Raw genomic sequence first — 11,934 nt, forward strand, 5'->3', positions numbered from 1 at the left:
TAGCTATTTGTTGTTATTATTATTATTAATAACTCTGAATTTCAGCTCATTTTAAGCAAATATTAAATATAAATCAAGAAACAGTATTATAAAATGCATCGTTTTATTATTTATTAATAAGGTGCATTTAATCAGATTACGTGTTAATTTTAAGGCAATTATGCGATCTGATCTTTTTTCTTTTATTAAAAAAATATATTTAGCACGCGCGATCCAAATCATATCGGTGGCGCCATCTGTTAAAATTATATTTAATTACTACTCTGCTCTATCAGAGTAAACAAATTCGGCTGGCATTGCCAATCGTCAGATAATTCGTCACGTGACGCATGCGCCTCAGATATCCGCGACATTCGCAACATTCAAAAAGACGATTTTATTCTTAGATCTATATTCCGCTTTCAGGTATCTCTCTACTTACAATTTATAGCGGAGACTTGAATTCGATTTAGTGGAGACTCGAACCCGATTTAGCGGAGACTCGAACCCTATTGATGGAGATTTATCAATCGATTGACAGAGTTAGTGCAGTTTAACGTGCAGTTAGTGCATAAAGTGCACCTGACTGAGTGCACCTGAGTTCGGCCCGTGTCCCGTGTCTCTTTCTCTTCGTTCGTTGGCTTCGCTAAAACATGAGGCAGTAACCGCAATAATGGAGAACCGTACGATTTCTAAAAAGAGGAAGGTAGCGATCTCCAAAAGTCTATCACGAGCAATACGTGAAAAATATTCTTGTAGTTGCAACGCTGGGAACTCGCGGGGTGACATTTCGTCGAAAATCGGACGAATGCGATACTCGCGGTTTGCGGATGACATGGGGATTCCGGCATCGTTCTCACGTGGATTTTACAATTCCACGTATCCTTTCTCGAAATTATTTAAACTGTACACATTTCTATTAAATGGAATTCGGTGTATTTTAGTCTTTGTAATTTCTTGGTGTTACGTATTTAATGCTTGAATAATTAATTTATAATTTCATGATAATAACCTAAAAAAGTGAACTCAATAAATGTAAATTTTCATTAATTTGCTACTGTGCACCTGATAGTTAATTTGCACGAGCTTCCTCAATATAAATCTATATATAATGAAACAATTTTTATACAATAAATTATATTCTATGGATAAATCAAATTACAGTCATATTTGATATAAGATTTTTTATAAATGTACATTCATTTGGTTCTTTTCACTTTCAGTTCGTAGGCGACGGTGTCTTCAGAGCCGAGTTGAACGAGTTCTTGACTCGTGAGCTCGCCGAAGATGGCTATTCGGGCGTGGAAGTCCGCGTGACGCCAAATCGGACTGAAATTATTTTACTAGCCACCCACACGCAGAGCGTGCTCGGTGAGAAGGGACGCAGGATCAGGGAACTGACGTCTGTCGTACAGAAGCGTTTCAACTTCAAGGACCAGAATGTCGAGTTGTACGCTGAAAAAGTAGCCACTCGTGGTTTGTGCGCTATCGCGCAGGCAGAGTCTCTTCGCTACAAGCTAATTGGAGGTCTTGCCGTACGAAGGTACATCGGAGTTTTATCTGCCGTTCACTATTTGTCAGTCCTAATTGCACCGTCTGCAATTTCCATTAATTATTATTTTATTATAATACCTCAGGGCATGCTATGGCGTTCTGCGTTTCATCATGGAATCCGGCGCGAAAGGCTGCGAGGTCGTTGTCAGCGGCAAATTACGTGGTCAAAGAGCGAAATCAATGAAGTTCGTTGACGGTCTCATGATTCACTCGGGTGAGCCGACTAACGAGTACGTGAATGCTGCCACCCGACATGTACTCCTGCGCCAAGGTACGAATATTACCATGGCAATTACTTTGACTAATATAGCAAGTGTGTTCATCACAGAAACTAGTTGTTTTAAACTACCAGAAATTTATATTACATTCCATTTATTTTATGGTCGTTCATATGTATTGCAATTCGTATCACTTATGTTTGTAATATATCTTAGGCGTATTGGGAATCAAAGTTAAAATTATGCTACCATGGGATCCCAATGGCAAGAGCGGCCCGAAGAAGCCTCTTCCTGACTATGTATCGATCGTGGAACCGAAAGAAGAAGTACCGCCATCAGTTCCAATCTCCGAGGTGAAGCCATCAAAAGATATACCCCAACCCACTCCTCTCGTTGTATAACAATTGATTTAAATGCAGTTTTATATGCATTTAGAAAATAAATAAACGGAAAATAAGATCTGCGTTGCATTTTATTCTCAACGTTTTAATGTACGAAATACTAAAAAAAAGAATGATTCATGCTAGGTAAGAATATCTTCAGGTAGCTTTTCTTTTTATTTAAAAAGGTTTATTAATGTGTTTTGAGATGTTTGCTACAGTATACCGATAATTATTTTCATTTATAAAACCATTCTGAATTACTTTTATATATGTTAAATATCCAAATATCAGGTAGAAGATAAACGAACTTATGCTAGACTAACAACTGATAGAACAAACACGTGATAAACTATTTCCAGAGCTTATCCCAAAAAAGATGGCGAGTCAACCATTCCGTGTGACTCGGAAATATATATAAATTTTATAACTTATATATTAGATATATTATATATTATACACATTCCCTAATACCGCAAAACCGTGCGAAATCAATCAAAAAAAACAAAAAATAGTTTACGTAATCAACATTAAACTCCATTAACCAGTGAACTCCATTATGCATCATTATCTACTCGTTACAAATTCATGGCTCAAAATTATACGTAAAATCTTAGAGTTAGTATATGCGCGCATAGTTTATAATTCTTAAATATAAAATTTAAGAACCCGAAAAACAGAATCCAGCAAAAAACCTTATTAGCCAAGTTACGTAATTGTCTTTAACTCGTAAATTTTATACGATAATGATTAGTACGTCTCTTCAGTTTAATTATAACTGCACATTATTAACGTAAGAAACCGTTCATATGATTTGATTGTTTTCACAGATATTCCAAACGTAACATTCACTATGAATTTTGATGTCGGCACTCATTTTGCGCTAACACTAATTCATGAAAGTGTTGCTGAGTGGACCCTAGAACCCTAGGAGATCTGTCTTTGAGAGACAATATTGAGAAAAAATTGAAAAATTCAATATCGTAGATATTATTGACGCACTGGCGCCATTTGTTGGGTCAGAGAAAGCAGACCGTTGATGAGCTTTCGAATGATGTCCGGCACGGCCGGCTTTTTCGACACCGAACTCAATCCGTTTCTAAGCTCGTAAAATACGTTACGCGTGAACGGATTTCTTTGTGACGCAAGACGCAATTTCAAGAACTGATAATAGATGAAGGGAGTCAGCAAACCGGCTCGTCCTCTGTAAAAAAAAAAAAAAAAGAGAAAAAGGATATTTAATATGCCGCTAAATGTTTCTCTATTGTCGGGTTATGACACGACAATCGTGCACAATACATACGTAAATACTAGAACAGCAGTAAACGGCAAGATGATGATTTCTGATAGAGCACACAGGCGAAGGATATTCCGCGACTGAAATTCCACCAGGGATATCAATAGGCGAGCGCCCCACCAGCTGTTATGTCCCAGACACTGCAGAGATCACAAGTTCAACTTACGTTCTTATGACTGTGCAGGTAGTCGTGTAAGGTATAATTTTCTTCACACGTATTATATAGTATGTAGAGCATAATCAATATTAATTTGTTTACTTACGTCTAGCAATGTAAGAGAGTAACTGGCCAGGTGCATCAGAGCGAAAAGGAAAACTGGCGTGAGCACCACTGTACACGAATCAAGTTCAGGATTCAATTTTGTTAAAATATGGAACATTTAAGAGATCGAAGAGGCTGAGTAAATTAAAAGGATACATGTAATTGGCGCCGCATACAAAAATATCAAGGAGTAGAACAGGTAGTGGCACGAGTCTTCCAACAGCAACGTCTCTAAAAACTGCCTCGTGAGCTGAACACGCGGCACTCGTTGGTGCAGACGTAACGCGCTGGTCGCCGCATTGTTCATTAATACCTTATAGTATATATTGTAGGGATTCCTGGGGAAAAAAAAAGAAAAGCAAGATTTAAGGAAACCTGGCAAAGACAGGCGTTACTCTAACTCTGTAAAGTTCAGATAAAAGTATATGAAAGTACCCAAATATAGGAATAATGTAGCCGACTGTGAAGATTAAGGTGAAGAGCCTAGTGACCCACAATCCAAATTTAATCTTATTGTCTATAATATGCTGCTTCAAAGCTGGCCATCCCTTCTCGACTTGCGGCGACGAGTCGCTGGATCCACTGCTTGCTGTGTCCACCATCCTGAACTCTGGAAAGAAAGAGAAACGGAGAAAACGATTAAGGATTAACAACGATTAACGAAAAAAAAAACACTAATGTACTAATTTGTATACTCGTTTACGCTCTCGATTCCTCTCGGCGAAAATGTTAATCGAATCTCGGAAGAAACTGGTATAATTTATGCAAATGTATGTTTAGGTGGCCGAAAGTGGGCCTGCGCAAAAAAAAAGGACACGGCGTTGCGTATCGCGAGCGTCACGCGTTTCTAAAGTGAAAGTGGCCACCAGTGGTCCACGCTTTCCGCGGGGAAGGCTGTCTCGGCTGAGAAAACTACGTTGAACTACGTTGAGGACGGGCTGGACAGAGGGGGGGGGAGGGGGGAAAAAAAACATCAATGAGCGTGCGTAAGCACTTTTCTGCGCCGCACGTAGCGTAGCTGCACGACGCTCGGGGATCGCGTGACTCGGCCGTGTGAATTACATCGTCACCTGGGATGACACCGTCGTGGCCGATGTCTAAAATCGGGCGAGCCGAATCGGTTCGCGGACACGTCGCGCACGGGACACGTCGGTGCGTACACTTACGCGCTCCACGCTCCGCACGACACGACACGTCACACGACGCACCAGGATACTCCGCGACGATCTACACGTCGATGACAGCAGCGGTAAACAATCGCGCGGGTCCACCTATTCCGGACATCTACGTGTCTAAACGAGCCGAGGCCGAGGGACGTCCGGGACTATTGGCGAGCGAATACCGAATAGCGAATCCGACATCCCCGACTTTCAAGTTCCGTCCGTACGCTCCGTCCGCAAGTCCGCAGATGTCGCGTGGAGCCCGCGACATGGTGCCACCTCGGGCCGAAACTCCACAGCGATCGTTGAACCAAGAGATATGGTAATTAACTCGACCGATGTGATCGACTCAGCCGGCGATGCTTGACGAAATCAATTATCGATTTATAATTATCAATTAAGTCGAAGCGTTATCTTCAGAGGGAAACAGAAGGCAGAGGCAGGGACGAAGACAAGACTTTCGCGACCCTTGGGCTGAAAAGAATGAAAAATATGGGGAGCACTGAAATTCCTCGAGCGTCGATTCGAATTCGCCCATACACGTCCGATTTGCATTACTTAATTGCAATTGCGTGGGTTGAAACATATATGCGTTTCGTTTTACATCGAACCTTCGTTAGGTCGCTGTTAGATTCAGGATTCAATCTGCAACATTCGATTCATGTTAGGAATTCGAAAGTGGAAGGAGAGGAGTCAACTTTCAGTGAAAATCACGTAATGAATGATGCTATTGTCAAAAATAACGAGCAAAGTTTTATTTCTCCCTATCCTTCGACGCTTCGATTGAGCTAATTAACATGTCGAAGCTCTAGTTTATCACGTGGAACTGAAGCACGCTGCACGATATGCTCGCTCATGCGCCAGTTGTATCAGCAGCATCAGCTGTTAGCAGACCCATTTGTTTTTATTGCCGACATGTAAGAAAGAGCGAGGAAAGTGCAAGTAGAACGAAGCCGGTCCGTTTTAGAATCTGTCTTATTGCCTTCCCAAGGATAACTACTCCGCGCAGTCATTTAAACTTAGCAAATCCACGCGTTTCGCTCGCCCATACACTCTTGTCAATAATAGACGTAAGCGAACGACAGATATAGTGGTGAAGTGAATGTTTGAAGAGAAGAGAGAACGTATGGAGAGAGATAATCCCCGAGCCTAAGAGACAGGTGAATTGAGGTGAAATCTAAATGCCCTGTAATAATGCGTGTTAAAGAAATTTTGTTAAAAACTGACTGTAATTTTATTCTTTGATTTATTAAAAATTAAAAAAATGATATCTTATTGTAGTTAAAAAATTGTCGAAGAGAGTCTCGCGCGCGTGCGAAGAAGTAGGTACACGTGAAGAGGTAATATGTATGAAGAAATACACGCAAACAAGTATATATGAAAAAGTAGACGTGAAGAGAAGAAATTGAGTCACCTCCATAAATAACGCGGCTTTTTAGAGATATTTTTATAATGAAACGACAAATTCGACGTTTTAATTTTAATTGGAAATATACCTTCCATTATAATTTGCAACATCTTTCCATCTTAATCTTGAATTTTTAATTGGCGATCAGCCTTATTTCGATTTTGAACTAAAGAATTATAAACTCTCTTTTATTCTTTTTATACCGTGTTATTCATTATCATATTATAGAATGATGTGAAGGAAATGTACGAGAAAAAATACGTTTTGCAATTAAATCGCCAAATGAATAATTTATTTCTTTACACAGGATGATCTCTCGATAACTGACGCTATTCGGCTATTTTTATTTTGTGGGAAAGTCTGTCAATCGAGGAGACAGATGGGGGGAAAAGGATGTTACGAAACACGTGTTCCTCTTTATAATTCTGATATTTTAATACGTTCCTCTCGTTTTGAGATAAACGTCCGACTTGCATTGACATGTTATTACGTCATGTTATTAAAATACAGTCCATTCATCATGTAAAAAAAGTATTTAAAAAATTGTGAAGAAACTATGAATAAAAGTGTGTTGAGGCAAAAGATAAAGAAAAAATAAATTAATGTCTAAATGGCAGGAGTACTTTAATCTAAATTGCAAATGTAGATTTGCAAAGTTTAAAAAAAGAAAGAATTGTAACAAGACACACATACTTGTCGAAGATATACTTCATTTTATATGCATTTACGTGATATGCATTTACGTGATAAGATATGCATCTTTACGTGGTTTTTTCTGACTGCGGACATTTTACATTTAAAAAACGAATATATTTAAATAACAATAGCTCGAAAATAGAATAGTTTTAGTGTGGAGTATCACAGGCGCTACCTGGTATTCCCAGCGTTTATAACATGCAATGTCGGAAGACATTTCACAAGATTTATTATATTTATTATATTGTTAAAGCACTATCGATCAGAATTTTTCGATTTTACTAATCCTTACAAAAAATTATTTACTACAATATGTAAATGTTATTTACTCCGATGAAATTAATAAATATGTTAGCAAACCGTACAGAGATTAAAAATGAGCTGAATTTGTCATCGATAACGTGACACTTAGGATATTTGATTCATGTGTGCGTAGCTGCAGTTATCGAAACTGAAACTAATAGTTATATAAATGCAATATCAATCTTGACGTTTATTGTGTAATATTATTACATTATTTTATCATCTTCAATTTTTCAAAGTAGATTATTTTGACAATGAGACAAATTTATTTCTATATAACTCATCACATACAATATTAAATAATTTATAATACCATATTATGATTAACAGATGAAAGAGATAACGGTAAAAGAACAAACGTTTCCGGAAAAAAATGTTGTTTACTTATACAAATAAATTGTGGTATTATATACTACAATATATTATGGAATTTTTATAATACTAACTATAAATTACATAATTTGTAATACTAACAAATTATAGATACTGTTTACTTTTTAGTAAATTATACAACTTATTCGGATAAAGTTTTTTTTTTTTTTTTTTTTTCCCCACAAAAAGTTTCATCTTTTTTTAAATCTTCTGCGATATTGTACAAAATAGCTTTAATATAACTTTTTCGATATAATTCGTTCGATATATAATTGCTTTAATTTATTTCTCGGTAATTGCACAACGTATTTGACGACTGTTGCCTACGTTTTATATAATGCGTAGAAATAAAATATGTAGCTTAAATTTATGCATCAAAACAAGTGTCTGAAGGTGCCATAAATAGAATGTAACAAACAATATTTTTTATTCAAATTTTCTGGCAAGTAATAAATTATCCTCTGACAATCCATATCGTTTCATGTTGTATCTCACTCGGAGACTGAGACACAATTTTAAACTTTTATCAAGTAAAGATAAAATATAAAATGTATATAAGAGTAATTGAGAGTTGCGATATCTAATAACTGATATAATATATTAGTAGTGCATATTATTTTATCAGTGAAATAACATATAATAAGAATGAAGTCTAATGAATAAACACAAGTAACTGTGAAAATCGCAGATAAACCTAAAATTATTCTATTTTTTAGAAATCGTTTGGGCACGTATTGTCTAATTGTAAGCCGTTAAAGATAAAATGTATAAGAGTAATTGCGAGTTCCGACATCTAATAACTGATATAAGATATTGGTAGTACGCATTATTTTATCAGTGAAATAACATATAATATATTATAAGAATAAAGTCTAATGAATAAACACAAGTAACTGTGTGAAAACCGCAGATAAATCTAAAATTATCCTATTTTCCAGAAGTCGTTTGGGCACGTATTGTCTAAGCTGTTACGTCTCGTCACGCATGAAGACCGAAGATTCCCTCGTGAAGGACATGTGAATGTCAGAGAGGGGAAACGGACCAAGTACCAAGTACCATTTCGTAAAAGGCGTCGTTCCTCATATATATATAGCGTATGCACGAACGATCGTACGCATAACGGTTGATGCGGCTGGAAAGTACGAATGTGGAACAAGTAAGAGCGGTGCCTAACTAACGGTGGATCGGTTTGGTCGAAGAGGAGGTTTCTTGTAGTCGTAGCAGCTTGATCTCGTGGCTGGCGCTTCGATCCGGAATATTCGTGTCGCGACAAGTTGAATATATGATTGTTAATTGACGACTTTTTACGTGAAAATGTTACTCGAAGCAATAATAGTCAGTGTCTCTATTGTTGTCGGCGCCATCGCCTACTCAAAGTGCTTGCTCTGCCATATAAAATATTTTTATGTTGGAGCGGCATATCATTTTCACGATGTAATCAACGCCAGATACAATAAGATAGGTGAGAAAAAACCTAGACACAGATACACACATAGTTTTATAAATTCTTATTACATTTATATTGTGTTCTTATAAGTCGGGAAAGTCGGGAATGGGGAAGTGGTCCGGAATTGCCAAGCAAATTATCAAATGCTCTGACGTAATTTATTTAATGTTGACGGTTTGGTGACACGAATTAGATTTACCTTGTACCGAGCGCGGGTCGTCAAAATAAACTTCGCTTAAGATGCAGTCGCCATGATAATACATTCGTCAATAACCATTCGTTAACTTTCAATGTAGAGATCACAATATTGCATTATTTAAAATATTTTTTTTTGCAGATACAACAAAACTGTAACATTTTGGAATTTTATTTATATACTCCAGAAAATTTTTTAGCAGTATTGCAATATATATATATGCAATCTAAAAATATTAGATAAATAAATATGAATATATATATATATACACAATATATGCAATTGCAACTTTTATTGTTAAAAATTATGTCGACATACAAAATTCTTCATACTCTTATAATCATGAAAACATGAAAATCATCTTGAAATAAAAATAAGATTTCTCGCGAGATTGGACAATATCTAACGATACAGCATTTAATTTTTCGTTTATGACACGCTTTCTCAAAATTAAAGAATGTGACTGAGAACGAATTTTACCCTTAAAGGTTACAGTTAACCAACGTTAGTGAAATCGGCTTTAAGTGAAGAAAAATTTCTGGTATTACATAATTGATGCTTGTATCTCTTTATATTGTCTTTTTTTTTCCAGATTTACCGTCAAAACCGGACAAAGTTGCAATCGTAACTGGTGGTTCTAGAGGTATAGGAGCAGAAGTCGTTAAGAAATTATTACAGTGTGACATGGAAGTTATAATCGGTGAATTATTTGCTAACAATAAATTATTGTCGATGCAGTCATTACTCGCATCTCTATAACATGTTAATATACGGAAATATAATTAGCTTGTAGGACAATTAGCGCAGGTGAAAAGCTCATCCTCGAAATTAGAAAGTCTGGTATTACCAGCGGACGGGCAAAGGTTTATAAGCTCGACAATTCCTCTCTCGAATCGGTCAGAGGATTCGCTAAGCAAATAAAAGCAGACTATGATCAAATTCATATATTAATCAACAATGGTAAAGGATTAATCATTTCAACTTCATTCCAGATACAGAACGCTGATTCCTGATGTGTGTGAAAGAAAACGTGAACGTGTTTCTGCTTCTTTTCAGCCGGTATTATGTTTCCTCGCGCCTATAAAAATACGGAAGACGGATACGAAGAACAATGGGCGGTGAACTACTTATCACATTTTTTACTAACGTCGCTTCTTTTACCGTTATTGAATGCCGGTGGGCGTCCTGACGAATGCAGCAGGATCGTTAACGTCACTTCATGCGCTCATGATCTTGGCACCATAGATTTTGATTACATCAATAATTGTTCCAAGTAACCATAAAACATATCGTTGAGCTAGCTTTCTTCAATTATTGACTCTTACGATTATTTGCTAATATACCACGTGTGATGTTCGCTCGGAATTCAAACAATTATTTTATGATTGTACCAGGGAAACATTTTGCACGCATGCATCGTATGGACAAAGTAAATTGGCACAGACAACGTCCACGATAATATTGCAGAGACTCTTCAAAGACAAATCATTGAATGTATTAGTATATTCCGTGCATCCTGGTGTAGTGAGAACAGATCTATTCAACGAATACGCCTTATTAGCCAATAACAAATGGCTTATGACTATGTGGAAGGTAACGATATATCCTATCAAATTTTTTCAATTCTTCCAAGCTATTATCAATCAATTTGTTTCTATAATTACACGTCTGTTGCAGACACCTGATCGAGGAGCTACTACAATAATATATGCCGCAATGAGCAAAGATGTTGAAAGAAAAGGTGGGATATATATCAGTAATTGCAAAGAGTTTGCTGTTCCTCCGTTAGCACTCAAGGAGGAAATCCAAGAACGATTGTTAGAATTATCTTTAAAACAAGCACATTTAAAAGATTTGTTCCAATATTTGTAAAGAAGTTACACAATATTACTTATTTTATATCGTGATAAATGACTCATTTGTTGTTGCATGTATCATGCATACATATTTTAATAAACATGTATTAAAAATTGGCGTATTTTTTCATAAAAAGACTCGTGCAATATCGTCTATTCTAATTCCAACCGCGACGAAAAAAAAATATATATAACCGACTACGCACACATCATAGAATATGTATGAAAATCGGCAAAAGATGACAGATGATAAACTTTAGAAAGACCTAAAGAAGAAAATCCTTTTAGCTGAATTATTCTTTACTGAAATAATGTAAATGTCTATACATGAGAAAACAAGCCTTTTGTGTGATGTAAAACATGCAATTGTCCCAGGTTCCTGTTTTTTGTTACGTTATGACGTAAAAGAGAGATAAGATTTATAATATCGTTATTACTGTTGTTTAATGGATCTTTTTATATAAATATTAAATATATTCTTTAAAAAATAACATTTGTAGTTTATCACTGTTCTTTCTTTATAATGCCGATTTGTTTTTTATTTTGCGCTGTAAATAACTATTAACGCGGATATCTTGGCAGGTTTTTCCCTTTATGCAGGAATATTTCGTCTTACGTGTCTAAAGTGGTCCATGAGAAGAATCAAGTTTCCAAGTATCAAGTTTTTTATAACTAATTAAAAAGATATGAATATATAAATTCAAATTCGATTTTAATTTCTTATCAAGAGCGAGACCGACCGTGATCGCTATATACTTTATGCAAAATCTACATAACGATCTAAAGACACTTAATTGTCAAGCGAT

At 36.3% G+C, this 11,934-nt stretch overlaps 3 protein-coding genes across 9 annotated transcripts; 2 read left to right on the forward strand and 1 right to left on the reverse strand.

The window, feature by feature from the left end:
• Positions 1-526: 526 nt before the first annotated feature.
• Rps3 (ribosomal protein S3) lies at positions 527-2,210 on the forward strand. The gene is made up of 4 exons (XM_077408808.1): positions 527-685; positions 1,203-1,522; positions 1,617-1,804; positions 1,968-2,210. Exons 1-4 carry the CDS (start codon positions 653-655, stop codon positions 2,150-2,152), a joined length of 726 nt encoding a protein of 241 aa, XP_077264934.1. The 5' UTR covers positions 527-652; the 3' UTR covers positions 2,153-2,210.
• An 89-nt stretch (positions 2,211-2,299) lies between these two features.
• Kr-h2 (transmembrane protein 33-containing Krueppel homolog 2) lies at positions 2,300-5,066 on the reverse strand. 4 transcript variants are annotated; one of them, XM_077408800.1, is made up of 6 exons: positions 5,033-5,066; positions 4,126-4,300; positions 3,847-4,028; positions 3,692-3,759; positions 3,435-3,568; positions 2,300-3,335 (listed from the first exon to the last, which is right to left on the reverse strand). In XM_077408800.1, the coding sequence occupies exons 1-6, from the start codon at positions 5,049-5,051 to the stop codon at positions 3,122-3,124; spliced, it is 792 nt and encodes a 263-aa protein (XP_077264926.1). In that variant the 5' UTR covers positions 5,052-5,066; the 3' UTR covers positions 2,300-3,121. The 4 variants fall into 4 exon arrangements, with proteins under 4 accessions (XP_077264926.1, XP_077264927.1, XP_077264928.1 ...); XM_077408801.1 differs by lacking the exon at positions 5,033-5,066 and adding an exon at positions 4,857-5,026; XM_077408802.1 differs by lacking the exon at positions 5,033-5,066 and adding an exon at positions 4,761-5,026.
• Positions 5,050-11,357, forward strand: LOC143898953 (polyprenol dehydrogenase). Of its 4 annotated transcripts, none has more exons than XM_077408799.1 (7): positions 5,050-5,172; positions 8,568-9,091; positions 9,865-9,972; positions 10,059-10,232; positions 10,329-10,545; positions 10,667-10,865; positions 10,950-11,357. In XM_077408799.1, the coding sequence occupies exons 2-7, from the start codon at positions 8,944-8,946 to the stop codon at positions 11,142-11,144; spliced, it is 1,041 nt and encodes a 346-aa protein (XP_077264925.1). In that variant the 5' UTR covers positions 5,050-5,172; positions 8,568-8,943; the 3' UTR covers positions 11,145-11,357. The 4 variants fall into 4 exon arrangements, with proteins under 4 accessions (XP_077264925.1, XP_077264923.1, XP_077264922.1 ...); XM_077408797.1 differs by lacking the exon at positions 5,050-5,172 and adding an exon at positions 5,721-6,020; XM_077408796.1 differs by lacking the exon at positions 5,050-5,172 and adding an exon at positions 5,721-6,010.
• The last annotated feature ends 577 nt before the right edge of the window (positions 11,358-11,934 follow it).

This window comes from Temnothorax americanus, unplaced genomic scaffold (genome assembly GCF_048541705.1).
Source record: "Temnothorax americanus isolate GAGA-0224 unplaced genomic scaffold, ASM4854170v1 Scaffold25, whole genome shotgun sequence".
In the NCBI taxonomy this organism is placed as follows: Eukaryota; Metazoa; Arthropoda; class Insecta; order Hymenoptera; family Formicidae; genus Temnothorax; species Temnothorax americanus.